Source organism: Trichosurus vulpecula, chromosome 7, assembly GCF_011100635.1.
Source record: "Trichosurus vulpecula isolate mTriVul1 chromosome 7, mTriVul1.pri, whole genome shotgun sequence".
NCBI lineage: Eukaryota > Metazoa > Chordata > Mammalia > Diprotodontia > Phalangeridae > Trichosurus > Trichosurus vulpecula.
Genome location: NC_050579.1, coordinates 260,532,434 through 260,557,897, shown reverse-complemented (window position 1 = coordinate 260,557,897; position 25,464 = coordinate 260,532,434). Strand labels below are relative to the sequence as shown.

The 25,464-nt window shown below is 43.4% G+C and overlaps 1 protein-coding gene across 1 annotated transcript in view; it reads left to right on the top strand.

Annotated features, from left to right (window-relative positions):
• The window catches only part of DNAH2 (dynein axonemal heavy chain 2), a 119,798-nt gene extending 94,527 nt beyond the window's left edge, over window positions 1-25,271 (top strand). The window contains exons 58-85 of the mRNA XM_036768396.1: window positions 1,999-2,209; window positions 2,973-3,089; window positions 3,302-3,443; window positions 4,348-4,517; window positions 4,677-4,793; window positions 7,326-7,490; window positions 8,673-8,798; window positions 8,970-9,118; window positions 9,200-9,266; window positions 9,594-9,744; window positions 9,993-10,141; window positions 10,326-10,459; window positions 10,777-10,921; window positions 11,291-11,490; window positions 11,784-11,910; window positions 13,093-13,279; window positions 13,439-13,587; window positions 13,699-13,882; window positions 14,122-14,312; window positions 21,868-22,059; window positions 22,247-22,431; window positions 23,149-23,377; window positions 23,475-23,626; window positions 23,874-23,988; window positions 24,116-24,292; window positions 24,473-24,547; window positions 24,712-24,862; window positions 25,007-25,271. Coding sequence (XP_036624291.1) covers window positions 1,999-2,209; window positions 2,973-3,089; window positions 3,302-3,443; window positions 4,348-4,517; window positions 4,677-4,793; window positions 7,326-7,490; window positions 8,673-8,798; window positions 8,970-9,118; window positions 9,200-9,266; window positions 9,594-9,744; window positions 9,993-10,141; window positions 10,326-10,459; window positions 10,777-10,921; window positions 11,291-11,490; window positions 11,784-11,910; window positions 13,093-13,279; window positions 13,439-13,587; window positions 13,699-13,882; window positions 14,122-14,312; window positions 21,868-22,059; window positions 22,247-22,431; window positions 23,149-23,377; window positions 23,475-23,626; window positions 23,874-23,988; window positions 24,116-24,292; window positions 24,473-24,547; window positions 24,712-24,862; window positions 25,007-25,161 — 4,312 coding nt within the window. The 3' untranslated portion in view covers window positions 25,162-25,271. The remainder of the gene's footprint in view (window positions 1-1,998; window positions 2,210-2,972; window positions 3,090-3,301; window positions 3,444-4,347; window positions 4,518-4,676; window positions 4,794-7,325; window positions 7,491-8,672; window positions 8,799-8,969; window positions 9,119-9,199; window positions 9,267-9,593; window positions 9,745-9,992; window positions 10,142-10,325; window positions 10,460-10,776; window positions 10,922-11,290; window positions 11,491-11,783; window positions 11,911-13,092; window positions 13,280-13,438; window positions 13,588-13,698; window positions 13,883-14,121; window positions 14,313-21,867; window positions 22,060-22,246; window positions 22,432-23,148; window positions 23,378-23,474; window positions 23,627-23,873; window positions 23,989-24,115; window positions 24,293-24,472; window positions 24,548-24,711; window positions 24,863-25,006) is intronic.
• Window positions 25,272-25,464: the final 193 nt, after the last annotated feature.

Below are 25,464 nucleotides of genomic sequence, written 5' to 3'. Positions count from 1 at the left end.
AATACTAAGGAAAATATTAACTAAGGGCTCTGAACTTGAGGTAGTTACTAAATGTGAAAAGTATTTTTTTAATGAATAAAAGATAATCTATACTATCACAGATTCACGGAGCTAGAAAGCCCCTTAGAGGCCACCTAGTTCAATTGGTACCTTCACAGGTTAGAAGACATTAACAACGTTCTCAGTCCCCCCAGCCACCTCACTGGGATGGTAACTCAATTTCCCCCTAGCTTCTTTGATGCCTGCCTTACCCACCTTCTGACTCTACCCTGGCTTCTTCCCCACTATCCCCAACAAATGGTCCTCTAGTCCCTACTTGAAGACCTTCAATAATCAGGAACCCACCACCTCCATTCTTGGGCTCCCTAGTTGTTAGGATTTTTTTTTCTTACACAGAGCTAAGATTTGCATCATTTCAAATTCTACCCCAGTGTTTCCAGTTCAGTGATGGAGAAGGACAAATCCCAGTACTTGAAGACAATTTATGATACCTTAAGTTTTTCCTTCTTCTTTCCCTAAACATTCCTAGGCTAATAAAGAACCAGCTCCTCATTTTCCAGGTACATTTATACATACATACATACATACATGTCATCCACCTTGCCTCTTTACCTTAAAGACCCCCAGACCTTTTCACCAGCCCTACAGCTGAATCCTCCTAGATGTGTTGTCTCCCCTAATTAGACTGAACTTCTTGAGAGCAGTGATTGTCTTGCTTTTCTATTAATATCCCTAGTACTTAGCATAAGAAGAACTTAACACATTTCATTCCAGACATATCTAAATGTGGTTCTAGTTTTAGTACTCTGGGTGCTTTAGTACTTCTGTTCATAAAACAGCCTCATGCACCTCTCAGAGAAGGCATGGCTTTTGGACTTAGGCATGGACTTAATTAAGGGCCAAGTAAGTTATGCAGACAATTAAGTGTGCCCTAAGAGTTCAAAAGAGGGAGAGATCACTGTCAATTGGAGTGGTCATGGGAGGTAAGTTTCATAGAGGAAGTGGGTGGGATGGGTAGGACTTAGAAGATGGAAAAGAGAAGGAAGGGTATTACAGGCAAATGTTATAGAGTGAACAAAGGGATAATTGATTAGACCAGCCAGGGTAAAGCAGAGGCTTCATGGCTCCATCTGTAGTCACTAAACCACTCTGGGCCACAGTTTCTTCATCTGTGAAAGTTGGACTGGATGGCCCAGAACACCCTTAGACTTATAAGGTCCCTGTATCTCTACTGTTCTATGATTCTGGTAGGGAGTAGTAGAAGATTAAGTTGGAGATGAAGGTCAGTTTCCAATTGTGTAGGACTTTGGAATACCATGCTAAGGATTTCAGACTGTAGTTAATGCAGAGATTTAAAAAAAAAAACAAAACAAACTTTTGAGCAAGAATGTTATAGGATGAAAATAGTATTCTAAGAAAATTAACCCAGTATTGCTCAGGATAGACTGAAAAGCATGAATTGGGAGGCTATGGTAGTAATACAGTCATAATGTGATAATCCAGGCATGAGTCTGAATTGATGAGATGGCAATAGGAATGGAAAGAAAGTTATAAATTCAAGCAGCATCTCCAACAAAGAATTGATGGACTTGATGGCTGACCATAGCAGGAGAAGGAAGAGTCGAGACAGGAGGGTTTTGAGAATGAATGATGGATGCCATTGGAAGAAATAGATACATGCACTCCCAGGAATCTGCATGCCTTTCTTCACCATATTTAATACTACATCTACTTTTCCCACCTGACATCCCCAAAATAGTAGCAGGGACTGAGGAAACCCAGAACATTACTACCCAGTAGGGGTGTCTTTAGCGTACCCCAAAGTGGTTTGATGGCCTGGCAGGGAAATAGTGCTTTGGACCCAACCACCTCTCTGAAATTTGTGTTGGCTGAGGCTTCCTATTCCCTTTTCTCTGGGATCCCAACCTCAGCCTGTCACCAGATCTTTTCAGGGGGACAGGCTCCCTCTTCTGACCATACCCCTATTCTGCTCCTTAGATTACTGGCAGAGAAGAAGCAGGAACTATTAGACCAAGCTAATAAGCTTCGGACTGGGCTGTTTAAGATCGATGAAACTCGAGAGAAAGTGCAAGTGATGTCATTGGAGCTTGAGGAGGCCAAGCAAAAGGTGGCAGAGTTCCAGAAACAGTGTGAAGAATACCTGGTTATCATTGTACAGCAGAAGCGAGAAGCTGATGAGCAGCAAAAGGTTTGAGAGGGGCAATTGCCCCTGCCCCTGCCCCTCCAGCTCAGCTTAGTGGAATTGGTGTGCATATTTAGAGCTGTCTGTTTACCTGACTTCAGAAATAAGTAAGGTGGTCTCAGTCCCTTTAAGTAGGAAAGGTAGGATAAGCCCATAAATAATTAGTTGTATTCAAATTAATGTTATAAGTGCATAAGAGAGGTACAGAGTACAGTAAGAGTCCGGTGAAGGGAAGTATTCCTTTTGGTTGGAGAAGTCTTATTCCTAGGGAATCCTGATGAAAAGGAACACTATTTTCTGGGTTTGCATAGGCTTCACTTTTGAATCCTCTTTAGGAATTTGTAATATGGATGACTTGGCCTATAATAGGAGCCATTCCTTGGAGCATGGGCCTGCTTTCAATGGTCCTTGTGGAAGTTTGGTGGGGTTAGATGGGAGGGGAAGTCATCAATGTGTGATGGAGAGTCCCCTTACTGTGTGCCTCAGAGGCCTCCCAGGACCCTTATACCTTTTGAAACTCAAAAAGTTGCCTGGACACTTTCATCTTGGGATGGAATCCCAATCCCATCCCGTTTGGGGTACCTTAGGAAAGAGCAAACATGAAGACAGAGGTAGCTATGTGTTCATGTCCGTGGAGGAGGCCAATGGGTGGGAGACAGGGCAGTTCCTCCTTTGTTGCACATTCTCTCGAATTCATTGCCTGCCTAACTACCTTAACAACCTGGAGAAGGGGGCAGAGCCAAGAGCCTTGCTTTTTCTCTGCCCCTAGGCTGTGACAGCTAATAGTGAGAAGATTGCAGTGGAGGAAGTCAAGTGCAAAGCACTGGCAGACAATGCCCAGAAGGACCTGGAGGAGGCATTGCCTGCCCTGGAGGAGGCCATGAGGGTACCCAGGAGTGTGTTTGGGAGGGGGAAAACAAGCAAATGTGGGGTGGGGGTGGGGCAAGGGTGGCTGTTGCTAATACTCCCTGTGAAAGACCTCAGCAGCACTGCCCCACAGGCTAGTCCTTGAGTGAGTACAAGTTGGTGGAGCTCTCAGCTAAGGTCCCACCCAATAAACTGACCTTCCTGCCTGCTGAACAGAGCTTTACTTCTTAGGCTCTAGAATCCCTGAATAAGAAGGACATTGGAGAGATCAAATCATACGGACGGCCACCCACTCAAGTGGAAACAGTGATGCAGGCTGTAATGATCCTCCGTGGAAATGAGCCCACCTGGGCAGAGGCCAAAAGGCAGCTAGGTAAAGGGGAAGTCTAGTGGCTGCTGAATGCATGGTCTGGGGCTGGGGCTGCTCAAGTAAGAGCAGAGAGACAATTCCGTGGTAAGAGTCCATCAGTCAACTAGCATTTATTTATCACCTACTTACTGTGCTCCAGGAGACAACATGATAGCAACTATGTACAAATAAGCTATATACAGGGAAAATTGGAAAAAACCAACAGAGGGAAGGCCCCAGGATCAAGGCGGTTCAGGAAAGGCTTCTTAGAAAAGGTAGAACTTGAGCTGAGACTCGAAGGAACCAAGGAAGCCGGGAAGCAGAGATGATGAGGATAAGAGTATTGGGCATAGGCGACAGCCAGCGAGAATGGAGCATTTTGTGCCAGGAGAAGCAAGGAAGCCAGTGTCACTGCAGACTATGTGGAGGGAATAGAATGTAAGAAGACTGGAAAGTTAGGAGGAGGCCAAGTTATGGAGGGCTTTAAGAGCCAAACAGAGGTTTTTATATTTGATACTGGGAGTAATAGGGAGCCACTGGAAATGATTGTGTAGGGAGGTAACGTGGTCATTGAGCTTTAGGAAGATCAGTCTGATATCCGAGTAGAAGATGGACAGTAGTGGGGAAGAGACTTGAGGCAGAGAGATGAAACAGCAGGCTCTTGGGGTATTTCAGGTGTGAGGTGGTGAGGGCTTGTACCAGGGTGGTGGCAGTGTTAGAGAGTAGGGAACATATAGGAGAGACGTTACAAAGGCAGACTTGGCACCTGATTAGATATGGGGTGGGGGCGAGGGGAAGAGGGAGAAGAACGCCGAGAGTAAAGGAGGTACTGATCCCAGGGCAGAGGTCACCATGTCCAGGCTTTGGGGGTGGGGGAAGGAGACTGCATTGGACCAGGTCCTCTAACCAAGATTCCTCCATCCCAAAGGGGAACAGAACTTCATCAAGTCGCTGATCAACTTTGACAAAGACAACATCTCAGATAAAGTACTGAAGAAGATTGGGGCATTTTGCGCCCAGCCTGACTTTCAGCCTGACATCATTGGCCGAGTCTCTCTCGCTGCCAAATCCCTCTGTATGTGGGTCCGGGCCATGGAGGTAAAGTGAGAGCTGGGGAAGAGGAGGGGAAAAGAGAGAGGCTAGAGGGAGAAGGGTTGGTGGAAGAGAGAACTGGGAGAAGTGAAGACGGTGGAAGAAGAGGAATGAACAATGGGTGGGTAAGCAGGGATGTTCCCTAACCCTGATTGCTTCCCTCAGCTGTACGGGCGTCTCTATCGGGTGGTGGAACCTAAGAGGGCGCGAATGAATGCTGCCCTGGCTCAGCTACAGGAGAAGCAAGCAGCACTAGCTGAAGCCCAGGAGAAGCTTCGAGAGGTCAGGCTTTCACTGCAACTCTCCTCACTTTACCCCACAAAGTCTGTTTCTCCCCACCTAACCCCCATTTTCCCCACAGCCTGCCACCCTCTATCCCTGCCTCTGCCCCCATGCCTCTAGTTTGGATCTATCTCTGATCTAGGTTGTCCCAGCAGACTGAATATTGGCATGCTAAGGAGAATCAAGAATGGATCCCCATTGGTGGGGTTTCCAGGGATTAATTCAGGAGTTACCTGTGGGTAATCCAGTAAATAATTGTGATTGCATCCAGATGTGAACCTAAGAGCTGGGAACCTCCTCAGGAGTTATTTACACTTAATTAGGAGACTCCGAACCAATCCTGGCAGTCAGATGCATTGGCTTCCCCTCTTCCTGACCGATGTAGATCATGGAATGATTGGCACTGGCAAGGACTTGAGAACTCATGTCGTACAATTCATTTTATAGATGATGAAAGTAAAGCCCAGAGGCGAAGTGATTGCCAGAGGCCACAGGGCTGTTTGTGGGCTTGGCGCTTCTGACTCCAAAGTCATTTTTTTCGAGGACACCACACTATCTCAAAGGTCCCTCTCCATCTTTTCCTATCCTGGATGCCTGGACTACTGGGAGTGTGATGATGTCCACTGGCATTCTGTCATGGCTCTGCTGATGGGCTCATTGGGACCATTTGGGTAGAAATGAAAAGAAAGGATAAAAAAAATTGAGGCCGTTCATTGTGAGCTCCTTCACCCTTTTTCTTCGTCTCTAAATCCCTGGACATTATTCCTTTTGTATTCTCCATTCGCTAGTCTCTTACATTGAGGCGGCCCTTCTTGTCGAGACCAGTCTATCGGCAGGTGCTGTGTTCTCCGGTAAATTTCGTCTTCAATCACATACCCTCCTGCTCCTCTAATCTTAAATCTCTCTTGATCTACTGGTTCCTGACCTGCTGCATTTAAATATGGCCAGTTTCTTCTACCCTTAAAAAAATCTTCACTAGACTGCCCCCCCCAACTCAAGGCGTTGTCTCGTATCTTTCTTCCTTTGACCAAACTCTTAGAGAAAGCTCTCTGTACTTATTACTTTCGCTTCCTCTCTTCTTACTCCCTGACACTTTGTAGACTGTCTCAACACTCTCACTCAATCGAGACTGCTCACTAACAATCTCTCTCTCTCTTAAAATGTTTTCCCCTAATTAAAACAATTTTTAACAGCTGAAACAATTTTTTGACATTTTTTAAAGTTTTAAGTTTCAAATTCTATCCCTTCCTCCCCCGTCCCCCCTTCCTGAGACAACAGTCTGCCAACCATCTCTTAATGGACAAAACTTTCCTCAGTCTTCTCTCATTCTTCGTTTTTCTTGACCTCTCTGCTGCATTGGACACCATCGACCACCCTTCACCTCTCCTCATGGATTCTCTCCCCTCTAGGTTTTTGTGACCCTGTTGTCTCCTGTTTCTCTTCCTACGCACCTCACAGCTCCTTACTCTCTTTTGCTGGCTCATCATCCATATTTTTGCTCCTTAATTGTAGATGTCCACTAAGGAAGGCCCTGTTTCCTGGGCCCTCTTCACTTCTCTCTCTGTACATTCTTGGTACCTTTATCAGCTCCCACGGGTTAAATTATCGTCTCCATGAAGGTGACTTACAGATCTGTGTATCCAAACCCAGCCTCTACCCTGAGCTTTAGTTCCACATCACTGTTGGACATTTCAGACTGGATGCTCCGGAGACATCTCCGGCTCAACGTGTCTAAAACAGAACTCACTGCCTTTCCCCCTCAAAATTATTCCTCTCCCAAATTTTACTGTTACGGTCGAACCATTCCTCCAGTCTCCAAGGTTTGTGACCTCAGAGTTACTCTCAACTCCTCCCTTCCCCCCAACCCAGTTCTAAGTGATACAGCGGGTCTGGAGACAGGAAGATCTCAGTGCAAATCCAGCCTCAGAGAGTGACCTTGAGCAAATCACCTGACCTCGTGGCCTCAGTTTCCTCACCTATAAAATGGGGAAGAGTAGTGGCACCTGCCTCACAGGGTTGTGAGGATCAGTGAGATCATACCTGTAAAGGGCTTAGCGTAGCGCCTGGCACATAGTAGGTGCTTCCTAAATGCTCATTCCTTTCCTTCCCCCTTAATTACTTTGTATATTCAGTATGTAGTGAAATATTCAGAATGTGGAATAAATAGAATGTGAGTTCTTTAAGGGCTAGAAATGTTTGTATATTAACTGGTAGCTCCATAGCCTAGTATGGGGCCTGAAACCTAATGGGTACTTACACTTGTCCTTTGACTGAGTGAGTGAACGCAAGGGTATGAATCACAGTGCAACTTCCCATAGAACTTCGAAAGACTGTGGACTGTGGCTGGATTACTAGAGGCATTTTCCCTTTAAGGTTAATCCCCCTCACCCACCCTCACCACCCCCCCAACACACACACACACACACACACACACACAAAAGAAAAGAATCTTGAGGGATCTGGTATCATGCTTCACATCATCATGCCTCATGTTAAGATGTCTGCTGTGTCTCTCTTCTGCTCCTCCCCCAGGTGGCTGAAAAGCTGGAGATGCTAAAGAAACAATATGATGAGAAGCTGACTCAGAAGGAAGAGCTCCGGAAGAAGTCAGAAGAGATGGAGTTGAAACTGGAACGGGCTGGGATGCTGGTGTCTGGGCTGGCAGGCGAGAAAGCCCGATGGGAGGAAACTGTACAGGTGAGAGGGACCCGGGGACGGGCTCCCTCTTCTTCCTAGATCAGTGACCACAGGGACTCCCGTTAGTCCAGCTGCAGTTTGGAACTTGGGAGAATCCTCAAGTGAGGGCAAGAAAATGTGAGTAGGAGTAGGGAGAGTTCTCATTTCCCTTGGGTTAAGAGTTGGGGGAGTCCCGTGGACAAGAACACTCATATGTTTAAAAAAAAAGCTGTCTTGGGTTTGTGGAAGGATGTGCCATGGACAGCATACGTTAAATTAAATGCTGAAATGAGTAGAAAAAACAGACGTCTCAAATCAATTCATTTCAATTCAACAAACCTTTATTGGACACCCACTCTTTGCAAAGCACTTGACTCTGGAGATACAAAGATGAAAAATTACATAATCGTTGCCCTCAAGGAGCTTACCAGAGGGACAAAGCGCACTCAGATAGATGTGACTATAAAATAGAATGTAGGTTTCTTAAGGGTTAGAAATGTTTGCTTTTTGCCTTTCCCATTCATAGTGCCTAACTCAGTACCTGGCACACAGTACTGACACTTAATAAATGCTTGTTGAAGTAGAAAGGCAGCAAAATCCCATTCTTAAGCACCTACTGAATGCAGAACATTGTGACTTGGTGCTGAGGGGGATACAAAGTACAGACAAGACAATGTCTCTCCTCGAGGAGCCTACAGTCTAATACAGGAGGATAATACCAACAAATATTACTAATAACTGTGATGCACAATATCATAGGACAGGCGATCCAGACAAAGTACCTTAAGAAAATCTGAAAGGAAGGAGAGCCCATTGTCTTTGCCTTCAGGGATCTTTCAGATCCTTCAGGGATCTAACAGGAGAGACAGAACTTTCAGGACATAAACATGAAAATACGGAGGGGGATTTCTAAACTGGTGTCGGCGAGCATTGCATACTGTGGTTGAGTAGTTTTAGAATAACTAGATAAAGGCTATCATTTACAAGGATTTGAGAAGATGGGGAAATACTGAATAATTATGATCTTTTTTTCTCATTCTTTTTGGGGTGGGAAAATAAGATAGTTGACATTTTCTATAAATAAACACTTTAAAGGTTAAAAAAAAAATTTGAGGAGGGCCTTTTAGAAGAGTCTTTCTGACACAGACAGTTTGCAGAGGAGAATGCTCCAATGCCTTTAATGCCTCTCCTTGTTCTCCTAAGGGCCTTGAGGAGGACCTGGGCTACCTTGTAGGAGACTGCCTTTTGGCAGCTGCCTTCCTGTCCTACATGGGTCCCTTCCTGACCAATTATCGAGATGAGATTGTTTCCCACATCTGGGTCAAAAAGGTGAGCAGGGTGTTTTTAGGAATATAGGTTCTTAAAATGATTGATTGAAATCTTTGATGAGGATGGGGATATAATCTTGAGGGAGAATGGGCAGTATAAGGAGGCAGAGAAGAATATGGGGGCTCTGGATTTGGATTTGGTGATTGAGATATCAGGGTCTCCCTGGCACAGATCCGAGAGCTGCAAGTCCCCTGCTCACCTGGATTCACCTTCGACAGCTTTCTCTCTAACCCCACCAAGGTCCGAGACTGGAACATCCAAGGGTTGCCTTCTGATAACTTCTCCACTGAGAACGGCATTATCGTCACTCGCGGCAACCGGTAAGGGGGATTGGCGAGGTAAGGAAAACTTTCTGGGGCTTGCTTCAGCTCAGGCAGATCGAACCTGTCTTCCTTCTCCAGGTGGGCATTGATGATTGACCCCCAGGGTCAGGCCTTGAAGTGGATCAAGAACATGGAGGGCCGCCAGGTAGATGGGCAGGGCCTGCCCATGTCCCTTCCCCTCCTGCTTGATTTCAACTATTTAAGCCCTCTAAATCAATGGTGTCAAACTTAAATAGAAATGAAAAAAAGACATACAAATCAGTATTATCTATGTTATATTGTATTTTTATTGATTTTGTTAAACATTTCCCAATTATATCTTAATCTGGTTTGGGAATTTGACACCTCTGCTCTAAATAAAATAATTTCTTATTTGGCCAAGCTCCATTCCCTTTCCTGTTGGCCCCATCTCTTGGTCTGTCTTCTGCCTTTTGTGATGGAACACACTTCCTTCACCTCTTCCTTGTTTCAGGGCTTGAAGGTCATTGACCTACAGATGAGTGATTACCTTCGTATCCTAGAAGGGGCCATCCAGCATGGGAATCCGGTGCTCTTGCAGAATGTACAAGAATACTTGGATCCCACACTCTCTCCTGTCCTCAACAAGTCTGTCACCAGAATTGGTTAGGCCCAGGATGATGGGTAGAGTGGTGAGGCTGGGACCAAGAGGGAGAGGAAACTGGTTTCCTTACTGTCTTCTATACTTAACTTTTATCTCTTCAGTTGGTAATGGTTGGGGTTTAGGGCCTGGATATGAAGCCTCACATGGGAGGTTCTCTATCCTGTTCTTTTGGTTGGTGGGCCATCAGGGAGAGGGTCTGTCACTTCCAGTGGAAACCGGAGCCCAGGCTTAACCTTGCTATGGGTTCAGGGGGCAGGCTGCTGATGCGCCTAGGAGACAAAGAGGTGGACTACAACCCTGATTTTCGCTTCTATATCACCACCAAACTGTCCAACCCCCACTACAGTCCAGAGACCTCAGCCAAAACTACCATTGTCAATTTTGCTGTCAAGGAACAGGTAAGGGTTGCCTAGAAGAAGGCAGTGCTTTGATTGTTTTTTTCTTTTTTGGCGGGGAGAGGGTGGGAGATTTGGGGTAGTACCCAGAGAGATTGAGGAGAGATGAAAAGTGGAATGAAGAGTCTATGGAGGAAGGGGTTTAATGTTCAGGTTGGCGACATGCCCTGAATCTACATGCCCTCAGGGCCTTGAAGCCCAGCTACTGGGCATTGTGGTGCGGAAGGAGAGACCTGAGCTTGAGGAGCAAAAGGATTCGCTGGTCATCAACATAGCTGCTGGCAAGAGGAAAATCAAAGAACTGGAGGATGAGATCCTCAGGTGAGACTCCTAAAACCATCCTGACACAAGAGACACTCCCCAGATGGACAAACCGGATACCTCACAAAACGGCTGAACATTTCAGTCTCTCCCCTCCCCCTTCGCTTCCTCGCTCCAGTCCCTGACTGGAGATTCCTGCAAGAAGGTAGCTCTTATCAGCTCCAGGGTTAGGAGCTAGTTGCTCACTGCCAGGAGAGCTGATCACTCTGGAAGTCTGTGAGTGGGGCCCAAAGGGCCAGGCCGGATCATCACTGCCCAGCTGCCGTCATCGGGCCCCTTCTCCCCCTCTCCCAGGTGTTCTTTGATCTCCTCTGCAGGCTGCTGAACGAAGCCACGGGGTCTCTGTTGGATGACGTACAGCTGGTCAACACCCTGCAGACTTCCAAGGTGACAGCAGCTGAAGTGACCGAGCAGCTGGAGACCAGTGAGACTACAGAGATCAATATCGACATAGCCCGTGAGGTTTGCCAAGTGCCCAGGGTGGTGAGAGAAGAGGCAGGAGGCCAGGCTCTATTTCAGGCTTTGCAACTATTGGTCTGATCTTGGGCAAATCACCTCTCTTCTTTCAGATTCAACTCTCCCATCTATAAAATGTGAGGGTTGGATTAGAGGATCTTAAAAGATCTTGAGGAGATCTTTTCTAGCTTTAATACTGTATGATTCCAGGGCTCCCTGGCTTATCCCCTGCCTGTTAGGATCATATTTGCCTTCAGTACTCACCCCGCGCCCCCCTGCCCACTTCTGCCCCGCTGTCGTGTCGGGGCACTTCTCCTCCCTCATCTCTATTTCTTTGCTCCTTCCTTTGTGACCCTGACGCTTCCTTCTTTATAGGCATATCGTCCCTGTGCCCAGCGTGCTTCAGTCCTATTCTTTGTGCTCAATGATATGGGTCGAATTGACCCAATGTACCAGTTCTCTTTGGACTCCTACATCAGCCTCTTCATCCTCAGCATTGATAAGAGCCACCGAAGCAACAAACTTGAAGACCGCATTGACTACCTTAATGAATACCACACCTATGCTGTCTACAGGTCTGCTCCATAGCTCTCTCCCCATGCATATCCTGTAAAGATACTCCCTGGATTGGGTGTCAGGGAATCTGGGCTCGAGGTCCCAGTGCTTCCATTAGCTAGTGGAACGATCTTGGGCAGAGGTCCTCATCTGTGAAACGAAGGGGCTCTAAGATATTTCAGAGGTACTGTCCCACTTTGGAAATTGGACAGATAGTCACATTGACTTCCACTCACCACCCATTCTGATTTAGTCTCTCTTCCTCCCCCCACCTCCATCTTCAGCTTCAGATTCCCTCCCTGTTTCTCCACAGATACACCTCTCGAACCCTTTTTGAGCGCCACAAGTTGCTCTTCAGCTTTCAAATGTGTGCCAAAATCCTAGAGACTTCTGGGAAGCTCAATATGGATGAGTACAACTTTTTTCTACGAGGAGGTGTGGTGAGTATGACACGTAGGCAGTGTGGGGTCTGTATGGGCTATCTAGGATAGGAGGTATGGTGAGGAAGATGGGGCCACAGCTTTGGAGGCTTGGCTAGAGGGAAAATGTTCAGAGGGTAGTGGTCCTTTGTGTAGGAGAGCAAGAGTGAACACCTGGCACAAGATTCATTAAGCCAGCAGCTGCTGTGGCAGGACCTCTTGCACCCTCCTCTCGTCTTTGGGAGATTGGGATACTCCTCTGTTCACTTACGTCTTCTGTCTGCTTTAACCAGCCAGATAAGAAGTGGTGCTGGGACTTGAGGACTGCCACATCTCTATACTGGCCAGCACCCTGTTCATCTGCATAGCTTTTACTTGCAACTTAGTATAATGAGAAGAGTGCTAATACTGGAAATCAGGAAAGACCAGAGTTCAAATCCTGACTCCGTCACTTACAAGCTGTGTGACCCTAGACAAGCCATTTAAGCCTCCATTTCCTTATCAGTAAAAATGGAAATAACACTACTGTCTACTTAGCTCATAGGATTTTTGTCAAGTTCAGATGAGGTGATGTGAATGAGGTGTTTTATAAGCCTTAAAGCACTATATAAATGCTTGGGGTGTGTGCGCGTGTGTGCTGGGGACGGTCAGGGTTTGGACTGGACTTGTGACTTCGCTGGCAGAGGCAGCGGACAGTGAGCAGACTTTCTCTACCCAAGATCAGCACCAACTCCATGGCTCACAGTCTTAGATATTGCTGGTTAAGTGACTTGCCAAGGGTCATAAAGCCAGGACATCCACTTCTTTGAAGTAGTTCCTCCCCGAAATGTCAGTTATTAGAATTGATTCAGTTCAATTGGCCAAGCAGTTACTAAGTGTTTACTGGGGATACAAATACTAAAACGACAGTGTCTGCCCTGTTAAGCCTTGACCGAGGCGGGAAGGCTCAGGAGAAAGCTAGAACTGTCCTCAGGGTGACCACCAGAGGGTGCTTAGCCTTCTGCCGCTTAATCTGAACTGTGCTGTCCCCATGCACCACTAGAGGGTTCTAGAACCTTATATTCCCCAGCTAAGGAAGCCTTAACTCCTCAGGGAGTCTAGGGGAATATGTCTCAACAGAAGGCTGGGACCTTTTATCCCAATGAGAAATTCCCTTCTTGACTGTCTCTCCACAGTCTTTCTCCTCTTCCATCTTCCTCCCAGGTCTTGGATAGGGAAGGTCAGATGGACAATCCTTGCACCAGCTGGTTGGCCGATGCCAACTGGGACAACATCACCGAGCTGGACAAACTGGCTAACTTCCACGGGCTCATGAATTCCTTTGAGCAGTATCCTCGTGACTGGAACCTGTGGTACACCAGTTCAACACCCGAGAAGGCGATGCTGCCTGGTACAAGAACCATTGCCCTTGGTCTCCTTCCTGCTCACCTCCTTCTCTTTTCACACGACCTTATTTCTTGAGCCATGCTGCCGGTATAAACATTCCTGTTTTGGCTGCTGGCCCATTCTTACCCTCCTAACTGCTGCACTGTTGTCCCCAATCCCTCAGGTGAGTGGGAAAATGCCTGCAACGAGATGCAGCGGATGCTCATAGTCCGATCCCTTCGCCAGGACCGAGTGGCCTTCTGCGTCACGTCTTTCATCGTCTCCAACCTAGGCTCTCGATTCATTGAGCCTCCTGTGTTAAACATGAAGTCGGTTAGTGCTTCCAATCTCTCTTCCCCCTTTCCTCTTCCTGGATTAGACGGTGTTCTGCCTTCCCTCTGTAGCTTGACCCTTACCTGAAGCTCCACTTTGTGTTCTCGGTAGGTGATGGAGGATTCAACGCCACGTACGCCGCTCATCTTTATTCTGTCCCCAGGAGTGGACCCTACTAGTGCTCTGCTACAGCTGGCAGAGCAGATAGGCATGGCCCAGTACTTCCATGCCTTGTCTCTGGGTCAGGGCCAGGCTCCTATTGCTGCTCGACTCATCCGTGATGGTGTACAACAGGGTCAGCGGCCTCCCTTTGTCCTCTAGTTGCCAAGCTCTCCTCTACCCTCGTCCATCTCAGAATTCTTGAACGAGACCCAGTCCTTGCCTCTGTCATGTCCCATATCATTCATATCATTAGCATCCTTAGACCCTTCCCTCCTAGGCCAAGTCCAAGTATTTTAACTCTATACTAAGTGGGAGTGTAGAAACAGGGGGATCCACTGCAAGAGAGATCTGAACCTGGCGTCTGGTCTACAGGGCACTGGGTGTTCCTGGCCAACTGCCACCTGTCACTTTCTTGGATGCCACAACTGGATAAGCTTGTGGAGCAGCTGCAGGTGGAGGAGCCTCACCCAGCTTTTCGCTTGTGGCTCAGTTCCAGCCCCCACCCTGATTTCCCCATCTCCATCCTGCAAGTCAGCATCAAGATGACCACTGAACCACCCAAAGTATGTTTTGTGTGTGTTGGAGGAGGCTGAGGGAGTGGGGGCGGGGTTGGGTAAGGAAGGGGTAGTCCTTCAGTATTTGCATGATTACTGACAGTCTTTCCTTCCCAGAGGAATAGGCATACTTTTTCATCCCCTCTATAGCTAATATGAATGAATGAATGGAAAGCATTTATTAAATACTTGCTATATGCTAAACACTACACTAAGCCCTGGGGATACAGATAGACAAAGCTAGATAATCCCTTGCTGTCCCACCTCCCAAAGGACTGTGATTCCCAAACATATTCCCATTTATCTTAAACATTGTAAATGTTTTTTCCCTTTTGCCTTTTTAATACTTCCTCTGGGCTCATTTTTCAGTTCCCTTAGGTAGATTGGGTTTCCAGAGGACTGCTTCTCCTCCCCTAAGAGTTACATGGATAAACCTGAAGGGTTTCTTTTGTTGCCAATGAGCCCCCATCGGCAATTAACCAGCTGATAGCTGGTTACAAAGGAATATTTTCTGTATAGGTAAAGAAATGACAGAATATAACAAGCAAACAAACAGCAAACAAAACAAACAAAGAAACAAATCCCCTCTCCCCAACCTGGGGGCATGTTCTCTCTTCTGTACCACTTAGTCCCTGAGGAGAGTGGGCTCAAATTTGAAGCACAAAGGTACTGAGGCACCTACGTAAGTAACACATGTCACCAAAGAGTACCTCCTGGCCCTGAGAGTTCTTTTTTTCCCTTTGTAGAGTCCATATCAAGTTCACTTCTAGGTATAGCATAGCAGGTGGAAAAGTTCAACGGGGCTAGCTACCTTCTTACAGGATTCAGTATCGCAGCAGCTGGGTCAATCTACTGCTGAGCTGGATCAAACAGGTTGTACTCACTGGAGACTGCATTATTTGTAGATCAGAAGGTTATCACCTTCTTATTTATAAAAAAGAGGAATGGGGAAAAAATTACAGGAGAACAGAATAGAAGGAAATAGAAAATTAACAATCATTACCACAAATGTGAATGTGATGAACTCACCTGCTTTTTTAATAAAGATGGTAGCAGAATTGATTAGAGACAGAAATCAACAACACGTCGTTGCTTACAAAAAACACACTTGAAACATAAAGATTCACATAAAGTTAAGAGTCTGGAGCAAAATCTGTTATGCTTCAGCTGAACTTTAAAAAAGGGTAGAAATCATAATTTCAGATAAAGCTAAAGTAAACGTATATATAGTAAAAAGGATAATCAAGGATGCTATATTATTTAATTCAATAAATTTTTACTAGGTGCCTACTATGTTCTGGGCACTGTGCTAAGCACTGGAATTATGCATAAATTGATTATCTATGGAAAAACAAATCAGTACCAAGACTTAATATACAAATACCAAATGGCATAGCATCTAAAAACTTAAAGGAAAAGTTAATCAAATTGGAGGGGAAATAGTAAAACTATAAAATAATATATGACCTCAATATATCCCTTTCAGATACAAACAAATCTAATCAAAAGATAAACAAGAAAGAAGTTAAGTGCCTGAATAAAACTTTTGAGAAATTAGCAATAACAGATCTTTCTAGTGATTACCAAATGGGAATAGAAAGGAGCTTACATATTTCTTAGCTATACCTTTACAAAAATTGATGGCCTCACCAAAATATATAGAAATACAGAAATACTAAACACATCATTTACTGATTATGATTCAATAAAAATTATATTCAATGAAGGCCCATTAAAGAATTTAAAAGTAATTGGAAACTAACAATTCTAAAGAACTAGCCAAAGAATAAAGTATAGAAACAAAATTTCATCAAAGAAGATGACAATAATAATGCAACACACCAGAATTTATGGAATGCAACTAAAGAAGTTCTGAAGGAAAAATGTTTGTCTCTAAACAATTTCATCAACAAAAGAGAAGCTAAATCTTTGAATTTGGCATGCATCAAAAGAACTTGAATAGCAACAAATCAAAAATCTTCAACTAAGTATGAAGTAGAAGTTATGGAAATTAAAGAAGAGATTAATAAAATTAGAAGCAAAAGAATATTGAGCTAATAAATAAAACTAAGAGCTTTTTTTAAAAAAAGAAACTAATAAAACATATAAATGACTAATCTGATTTTTAAAGAGAGGAAAAGCAAATTGTTCACATACAAATAGAAAACTAGAATTCAAAATAATTGAAAAACAAATAAAGGAAATTATCAGAAACTATTTTGCCCAATTATGTGCTAAGTGGATAACTTAGAAGAACCAGATGAATACTTGCAAAAGTACAAAATGCTTAGACTAACAAAGGAAGAAATGAACCATTCAAATAACCTAATATCAGAAAAAGAAATTGAATAAGTTATAAGTGGGTTACTAAAGGGAAATTTTTTTTAAAAACCCAGGATCAGATGGATTTATAAGTGAATTCTATCCAATATTCAAAGAACAATTTCAATATTACATAAACTTCTTGCAATAACAGGATATTTCTGTGATACAGATATGATCTGGATACCTACACTAGGGGGAGAAAAAACAGATAAAGAAAACTGTAGACCAATATCTGCAAAGAACATTGAAACAGAAATTTTGAATAAAATATTAGTAAATCAGCTATAATAATATATTAGAAAGATTATCTACAGACCTAAATAATTAGAAAAAATATTAATTGCTCGTGGATAGGTCAAATCAGAGTAATAAAAATTATAATACTACCTAAATTACTTACTGAGCGTATATAGTTAGAAAAAAATAACAAAGGAGGAATAAATGATCAAGAATCTCAAGGATAATAATAAAAAAAAAAAGATTGAAAGGTGTGGGTGGTCTATCAGTACCAGATATCAAACTAAGAAATAATCACTAAATCAGTTTATTACTGGTTAAAAAGAAGGGGTTGATCAGTGGAACACAGCATACAGAAGCAAAATGATGCAGTAGCCTAATGTTTGATAAAACCAAAGACCTCAGTTACTGGAACAAGGGCTCACTATCTGACAAAAATTGCTGGGAAAACTTTGTAAAAGAAAAATGCAGAGCATCTTTAAGGGTCAGCATTTCTGTTACCGGTTCACAAACCTCTGTGTGGTACAAAAAATTTTCATGGTCATTCCTTGTCTTATAAATATTCTGCCATTTAAAGGTCTTGTTTTTATAACTTAACCATATCAATGATATCCTGTTACACTTTTTCCATCTCTGGCTCCAGCTTCTTTGTTCCAATGGCTTGGCCACAAATGATGCAGTAAATGAATTTCATGTGTGGTGCTCTCTGGACCTTACTTGAGAATCCTTTTATTCTATCATAGCTGCTCTATCAGTGTCTGTTTTATCATCAGTTTTCCCATTAAACTTTTTTTTTATTTTTAAAAAGTCAGTTACTATCGAGAATGGTACCATTATTCTTTCCTTTAATGGCTCACAAAATTTTTAAAAAACCACTAGTATTTCATTATTAGAACAGAATCTAGCAAATGCTATAGTTTGAAAAGTGTTAGAAACATCTGTACTTTCATCCAACTGCATAGGAAACCACCCCACATGGGATTATCTGTTCTAATGCTTACTTCATCAGAGTTTCAGCAATACTGTTTTTTGCTTCTTTCAATAGTCTTGGCTGATAAAGAACTGCATTTTAGTTTGTTGTCATATTATTTTCCATATGTTACTTCGGCTGTCTTGCCACAGTAGGAAAATAAGTGTTTCTCTAATAATATGTGGATTTTGGTTGGCAGGGGGGGAGGGGGTTGCTCTTAAGTAAGAAACCTAAAAAGAGGCCTCTAAACATCATTAATCAGTGAAATTTTGTAAAGTTACTGGATTGAGAATCCTAGGACATACTACTTATAAAACTACTGTAGAAATTTTTAAAGTGACTTACTAATTACAATGGCTTCATATTATCTTAACTAGCTAATATCTCACGGCATAAGATATATTTAGGATAAAATTCAGCATTAATGATGTGGACATAAATCCATATTTCAAATAATCTTTTTTGATAATTTTGAATTTTTTGGCTGACTTTGTCAGAGCTGACTTTTTTTTTTTTACTTTGTGATAGTTAACATAGAGCTGGTATTTGGAGTAAGAGAAAGGTCTGCTCTATCATTTTACTTATTCATTTTTGCTTTCATTATTAGTGTCATCTTCAGTTGGCAAGTTCTTTGCACTCCTCTTTTGAAGCCATTAGTATAGGTGTGTATAGGATGTGGGCTGTGTATCAGTATGTCTATGGCTACTTATCCATTTTGTGAGGGTTAGTTTGGTTAAAACTAGATAACATATTCTATAAATCCACTTAACTGGGCACATATAAGCTGCAATACATCAGAAGATACTGAAAGCCAAAAAACAAATGAAGATGACATTATTAAACCCTATCACCTTGTAGAACTGCCACTCTTTCTTTAGGATACCTTGCCTACATACAGTATGGGATAGGTGGGCTGTCTGCCACATAGACTGAATGAAGGTTCTATTGTCAATTCATATGTTAAATATTAGTAAAACTTAATTGTTTTTACTTATTTTTAGGTTAGAAATAGAAGTTATAATATTTTATTCCCACACACAAAGGATTCCATCATCTTGAGTACTTGGCATAATGAAAGGGCTGGCTTTAGAGTCAGGAATATCTAGGTTTGATTCCTTCCTCTGACATATAATAAGCTATGTGACCATAGGCAAATTATTTAACATCTCAGTCCCACAAATGACCAGTCTCCCCAACTCATTCCCTAAGGCTATATAAATTACAAAGGAGTTGCCAATCTTCCTTGGTTTAAAAAAAAAGTTTCCTTACCAGGAGACCTCCATACCAATGAAATCACAAGTCCATTTTAAAAAAGATTCAAGAAGATTTACAAATTAATTCTATCAAACATTTAAAGAACATATAATCTCTGTATTTCCTAAATGATTCCCAGAAACAAAGATAAGATAATCTATCAAACTCTATGAGACAAATTTTGTCCTAATTCCTACACCAGAAGGGGAAAAGCAGAAATATTTATATAGGTCAATATAGCTAATAAACATGGTTGCAAAAATATTAAATACTGGCAAAGAAGTTATAGCACAGTACAATAAACATTAAGGACCTACTATGTGCCAGATGGTATGCTAGCCACAGGGGATAATAATAAGAAAAAAGAAATTTCCCTGCCTCAAAGGAGCCTACTGATCTACAGGTAGGAAGACACCATATAAATGGAAAATGAAAAGCCAGGAGTGAGCCCAAGCAGTGCAGATGGTACAAAATGAAGAGTTGACTAGGCTTTGGGGCCCTCTTTAAATGGGGGCTTTGAAAGGAGTGTTTTGCTCTGCCCTCCAGCACTCCATTCAGAGGGGCAGAGGATACTGAGCATCCAAAAGAGGCGAGAGTACCAAAACTGCTGAAATCTCAGTGATGACGAGTGTCCTGGTAATGAACTTTTCCTTGGGGGGATGAGATGAGGGTGGGGGGTAAATGAAGCACCACATCCGAGGTGTATTTATATCAGGAAGGCCAGGATGATTCAACATGAGGAAAACAATTAACATATTAAATCATATCAATAACAAAATGACATTATTTTTATCAATAGATAAAATTCTATTTATTTTACCTTTAGTTTTCAAATTCTCTTTTTGCAGCTTCTAATCTTTAAAACTGTATATGTTCAATTCACATCCATCAAATTCTTTTTCTATTCTGTTGACATAAGTGTTCAGGTATATACACACTTTCTTTTAAGGACTGCTTTAGGATTACATTCCATATATTTTCCTTGGTTGCCTTATTATCATTGTCTTTTAACGTAATTTTTATTGTTTCTATAATTTGGTCTTTGATAAACTCATTATCTAAGATGTTGGGGTGGGGAGTGATTTTAGCCTCCATTTAAGTCAGCATATTTTCTTCCATATTTCCTTTCTTGATTATAATTTGTGATTGCATTATAGTCTGTCAAGAGACACAGTCCATGACGTTCTTAGAAGCAAAAAGACATGAGTTCAGATCTTGCCTTTGGCATTGCTGTGCTTTGTGCTATGCTCTGGCAATTTTAGGGCCTCAGCCACCTCTCAAAGACTCTAAATTAGAGAAGAGATGCCAATCTGCCTCTGTAGAGGGAGCTCTCTATCGTCTAGATTTTTTTTAACCCGTAAAAGATGTTTTAAATATTTCTGGATTTATTAATCCGGTTTTTTGTGTCCTAACAATTTTTGTACAAGTTCCATGAGAGCCTGACAACATATATGTTCTCTAAAATGTCTACCATTCAAAAGTATATGTTTTTAAAATCTATAATTTTCTTGTTTATCTTTCGTTTGATTTGTTAAATTCTGAAAGCTACTAGAATTTGTATTTTACAATTTAATTCTAGAAAAAATGTATCAAATTAGGGGATGTTTCTTTTTTAAATTTTATTTGTATCCTTAGCACTTGGGCAGCTGCGTGGCTCAGTGGATGGAATGCTGGACTTGAAGTCAGGAAGACTCATCTTCTGAGTTCAAATGTAACCTCAGACACTTACTAGCTGTGTAGGCCTAGTCAAGTCACTTAACCCTGTTTGCCTCAGTTTCCTTATCTATAAAAGGAATGACAACCAGTATCTTTGCCAAAAAAAACCCAACCCAAATGGGGTTATGAAGAGTCAGACACAACTGAAAAGACTGAACAACAATCCTCAGTACTTGTCACCGTGGCTAGCACATAGTAGACATTTAATAAATGCTTGTTGATTGTGTGAACTCAAGGGATTGACTAAAAATACAACTTCAGGGGGAATTTAAAAAGATCCCTGCCCTCTGCATCCTTTACAATCTGAGCTGTATTACTAGAGGCTCTTCCCTTTAAGATCACTGCCATCCACCGCCCCGCCCCAAAAAAAAGTCATGAGGGATTTGAAAGCACGCTCTTCATCACTCCCACTTAAGATTTTTAGCCTTCATTTAAGTTGGCGTCTTTGTTCCCTATGCCTATTATGTGTCTGTTTCCCACTGGTCTCTGTTTCTAACTTTTCATCAGTCTTTATCTCCATGTGAAGATGGTTCCTGAGAGGGGCCTCAAATATCAAGTCTGTCCTATTTCTGACCTCTCACTTATTGGAATGTTTCTCTGTCTAATCCTTCTGTGTGGATTGGATCTTCCTCTTAAAGTCATACTCAAGGAATTACATCCATGCATAGGAACTAAGCTATAAATGAGTCTATGGGAAAGCAAAAGCCTGATAGCACATACTTTGTAGATCTCTGTATTTATCATATTTATTGTTATTAATATTTGTGTATATGCCCTATTCCTGCCTGGAGATTGTAGGTACTTTGAGGTCAAAGACCACCTCTTATTTATCCTGGGGGTTTTTTACCCCTCAGAACCTAGTACAATGGCACGACAATGCATTAGCATGTACTTAGTGAATGAATATCTGGCTGAGAGGGAGCATCAAAGTATGATGCCTGGTGAGAATGGATATAAGAAGTACCGAGAGCCAGGGCATCAGCTGCTGCTCCAAACTGCCCTCCCCTTCACCCTGGGACTCCCTGTACTCTGACCCCAAGCTTAGGCCTTGCTTCCTTTCAGGGTCTGAAAGCCAACATGAAGCGGCTGTACCAGTTGATGACAGAAGCACAGTTTTCCCGCTGCAGCAAGCCAAACAAATATAAGAAGCTGCTATTTGCCCTTTGCTTCTTCCACTCGGTACTGCTTGAGCGTAAGAAGTTTCTGCAGCTTGGCTGGAACATCATTTATGGCTTCAACGACTCTGATTTTGAGGTCAGGGCCAACCCCTCCCCCCCCCCCAAGCCTAACTCCACCCTCCCCTACTTCCCCTCACCCTCATTCAAATCTCCCCACCCCTTCCCTCCTGTAACTGTAATTTTGGTTGCCAAAGGCCCTATAATAAAATCCCTTTCTGTTACTATAACTGTGGGTTGAGATGTAGTTGGTTTCAATCTTACAGGTATCTGAGAACCTTCTGAGCCTGTACCTTGATGAGTATGAGGAGACACCGTGGGATGCCCTCAAGTACCTGATCGCTGGTGTCAACTACGGAGGACACGTCACCGATGACTGGGACCGGCGCCTCCTCGTCACATACATCAATGATTATTTCTGCGAACAGAGCTTAAATACTCCCTTTTTCCGGTGAGGATCGGGTTGTGGCCGTGGGACCAGAGATGGGGAGCGCAGCGACATGGATCCCAGGCCAGTGGTGAAGACAGACCGCAGAGTTCTGAACAGGGCCAGAGGATGCGTGTCAGACCAGAATCCAAGATAGAGCATTAGGCGCAGAGCTTGGTATCCCCCTGAGAAGGGGAAAAGAATACTGATTTTAGAGTTAGATGACCCAGCCCTTCAAGTCGTGCTGCCCCTTAGACCATGGTCTCATCCTCTGTAAGATGAAGGTGACTTGATGTGCCTTCTAGTTCTTAACTTCTATAATTCTAAGTGTCAGATTGTATGGATGATAAGTGATATGTATGTAAATAGGATTTATTTATGTAAATAAATGTAAATTGGGGCAGCTAGTTGGCACAGTAGCTAGAGGGCCAGGGCTGGAGACAAAAAGACTCCTCTTCCTGAGTTCAAATCTGGCCTCAGATACTCACTAGCTGTGTGACCCTGGGGACGGCCCCTGTTTGCCTCAGTTTCCTCATCTGTAAAATGAGCTGGAGAAGGAAATGGCAAACCCCTCCAGTATCTTTGCCAAGAAAACCCCAAACGGGGTCACCAAGAACAACAAAGAAATGAGGAAGGAGGGCTGTGAGAGCAAAAAGGGTTTAAGCTTACTTAGGCTTAGGGGAATCTTATCTGTGCCTAAAAATGGAGTTGTAACCCTTGTGCTGCTCCCACCCCCTCCAGACTTTCCATACTGGATACCTATTGCATTCCTAAAGATGGGAACCTGGCTTCTTATAAAGAATACATCAGCATGCTTCCAAGCATGGACCCGCCTGAGGCTTTTGGCCAGCACCCCAATGCAGATGTAGCATCTCAGATCACTGAAGCACGTACTCTATTTGAGACCCTGCTCTCCCTGCAGCCCCAAATCACACCCACTGGGACTGGGGCCCAAAGCCGGGAGGACAAGGTAAGGACAGACTGAACAGATATGAAATACGTATGGGGGTTGAGGACATTACTTTATATCTTAGTATTGGAATCCTACCTAGTTCCTGCCTCCTTAGGTCCTTGAGCTGGCAGCTGATGTGAAACAGAAGATACCTGAGACAATTGACTATGAAGGGACCCGAAATCTTCTGGCACTGGACCCTTCCCCACTCAATGTGGTCCTGCTACAAGAGATCCAGAGATACAACAAGCTTATGGAAACCATTCTGTAAGAAGGGAAAAATTTCATATACCCTTGAGAAAAAAAGAGATACAAGATTTTTTTGTGTGTGTATTATGTATGTAAAGCCTATGGACCCATTTTCAGAAGGTTTTTAAAATGCATTAAATAAAATACATAGAATTACAAAGAAAACTAACTATATTGAGATAAAGTTAGAAACATACTAAAAAAATGTATAGATTCCAGGTTAAGAACTCCTATTCTGCATTGACTGTCTAACAACACTTCTCAGGTTCTCACTGATAGAGCTGGAAAAGGGTATTCATGGTCTTGTTGTCATGTCCACCAGTCTGGAGGAGATTTTCAACAGCATTTTTGATGCACGTGTCCCCATCCTCTGGGAGAAGGTGAGAAGGTCCACCCTACTTTGTTAAAATTACTGTTTAGGAGCTCTATACCCAGTTATAGTTGAGGAACAGAGTTGGACTGGGACTGATCGCCTGGGTTTAAACCACCTACCTCCTTCTTCCCCAGGCCTATCCATCTCGAAAGCCTCTAGCATCTTGGACTCGGGACCTTGCACTTCGAGTAGAACAGTTTGCAACATGGGCTAGCAGAGCCCGACCTCCTGTGCTTTTCTGGTTGTCTGGGTTTACGTTTCCCACAGGCTTCCTGACTGCTGTGCTGCAAGCTGCTGCCCGTCAGAATAATGTGAGGTCCATTAAAGGGGGCAGGGACACAGGCTCCCCACCACCAGAAGGGGCTGTTAGTGTGGGGTCAGGGGTGTGGGGAGGAGAGAGGGTCATATTGGGAAGAGCTGGGAATGAATATAGACTCAATTACTGGGAGGACAGGGATCATGGAGCCTCCTCTCTTTTAACCCTTCTCCAGGTCTCCATCGACAGCCTCTCTTGGGAGTTCATTGTTTCTACGGTAGATGACAGTAACTTAGTGTATCCACCCAAGGTAGGGACCAGATACGTTTGGATTTGATGGGGAGAGGGAATTGGAATTAGGAGTTAATTAGGGTGGGAAAGAAGAAATCAGTTACCAAGGGGGATGTGGGGAGCGGGGCAAGGAAGGTTAAGAGTATTGGTTTCACTACTGGCGTTCCTCTGATTTCCATCTAGGATGGTGTTTGGGTTCGTGGCCTATTCTTGGAAGGTGCAGGTTGGGATCGGAAGAATTCATGCTTAGCAGAGGCAGAGCCTATGCAACTTGTCTGTCCTATCCCTACCATACACTTCAAACCCACCGAGAGCCGAAAGAAGAGTGCTAAGGGTATGTGTGCCAACCATCCCCACAAGCATTCCCTATATATAATGGCCCTTGTCCCTACTATCAGTTCTCCCCAAACTGGCTTAACTCTGCCTCCAGCACAGGGCTCAAGGCACTTATTTATTTGGTGTTTCTTTTGTCCCCCAGGCATGTATTCCTGTCCCTGCTATTACTACCCCAACCGGGCAGGCTGTGCTGACCGTGCTTCTTTTGTAATTGGCATTGACCTTAAGGCTGGAAGCATGCCACCTGACCACTGGGTCAAGAGAGGAACTGCATTGCTGATGAGTTTAGACAGCTAAGGGGAAGCTCTGGGAGTAACTAGGAACCTTGGAACCCTGATCACCTGAGGAGAGGAGTTTGGGTGTCTGAAATCTAACTTCTGAATCTGGGGAAGGAGGGGCTAGAGACCCTCCAAGTCTAATGAGCTGAGCATGGAGTGGAGCCTCATTCCCTTGGTTTCCTTACCTTAGGAAAACTCTGGCTCATTTATGAAAAGAGAGGAGCTGAAGTTATCTCTTCAGTCAATAAACATGTTTTAAATTTGTTTCTGGGTCCTTCAATAATGCGACGTCATGGGGAAAGGAAAGTTGTATTAACACACA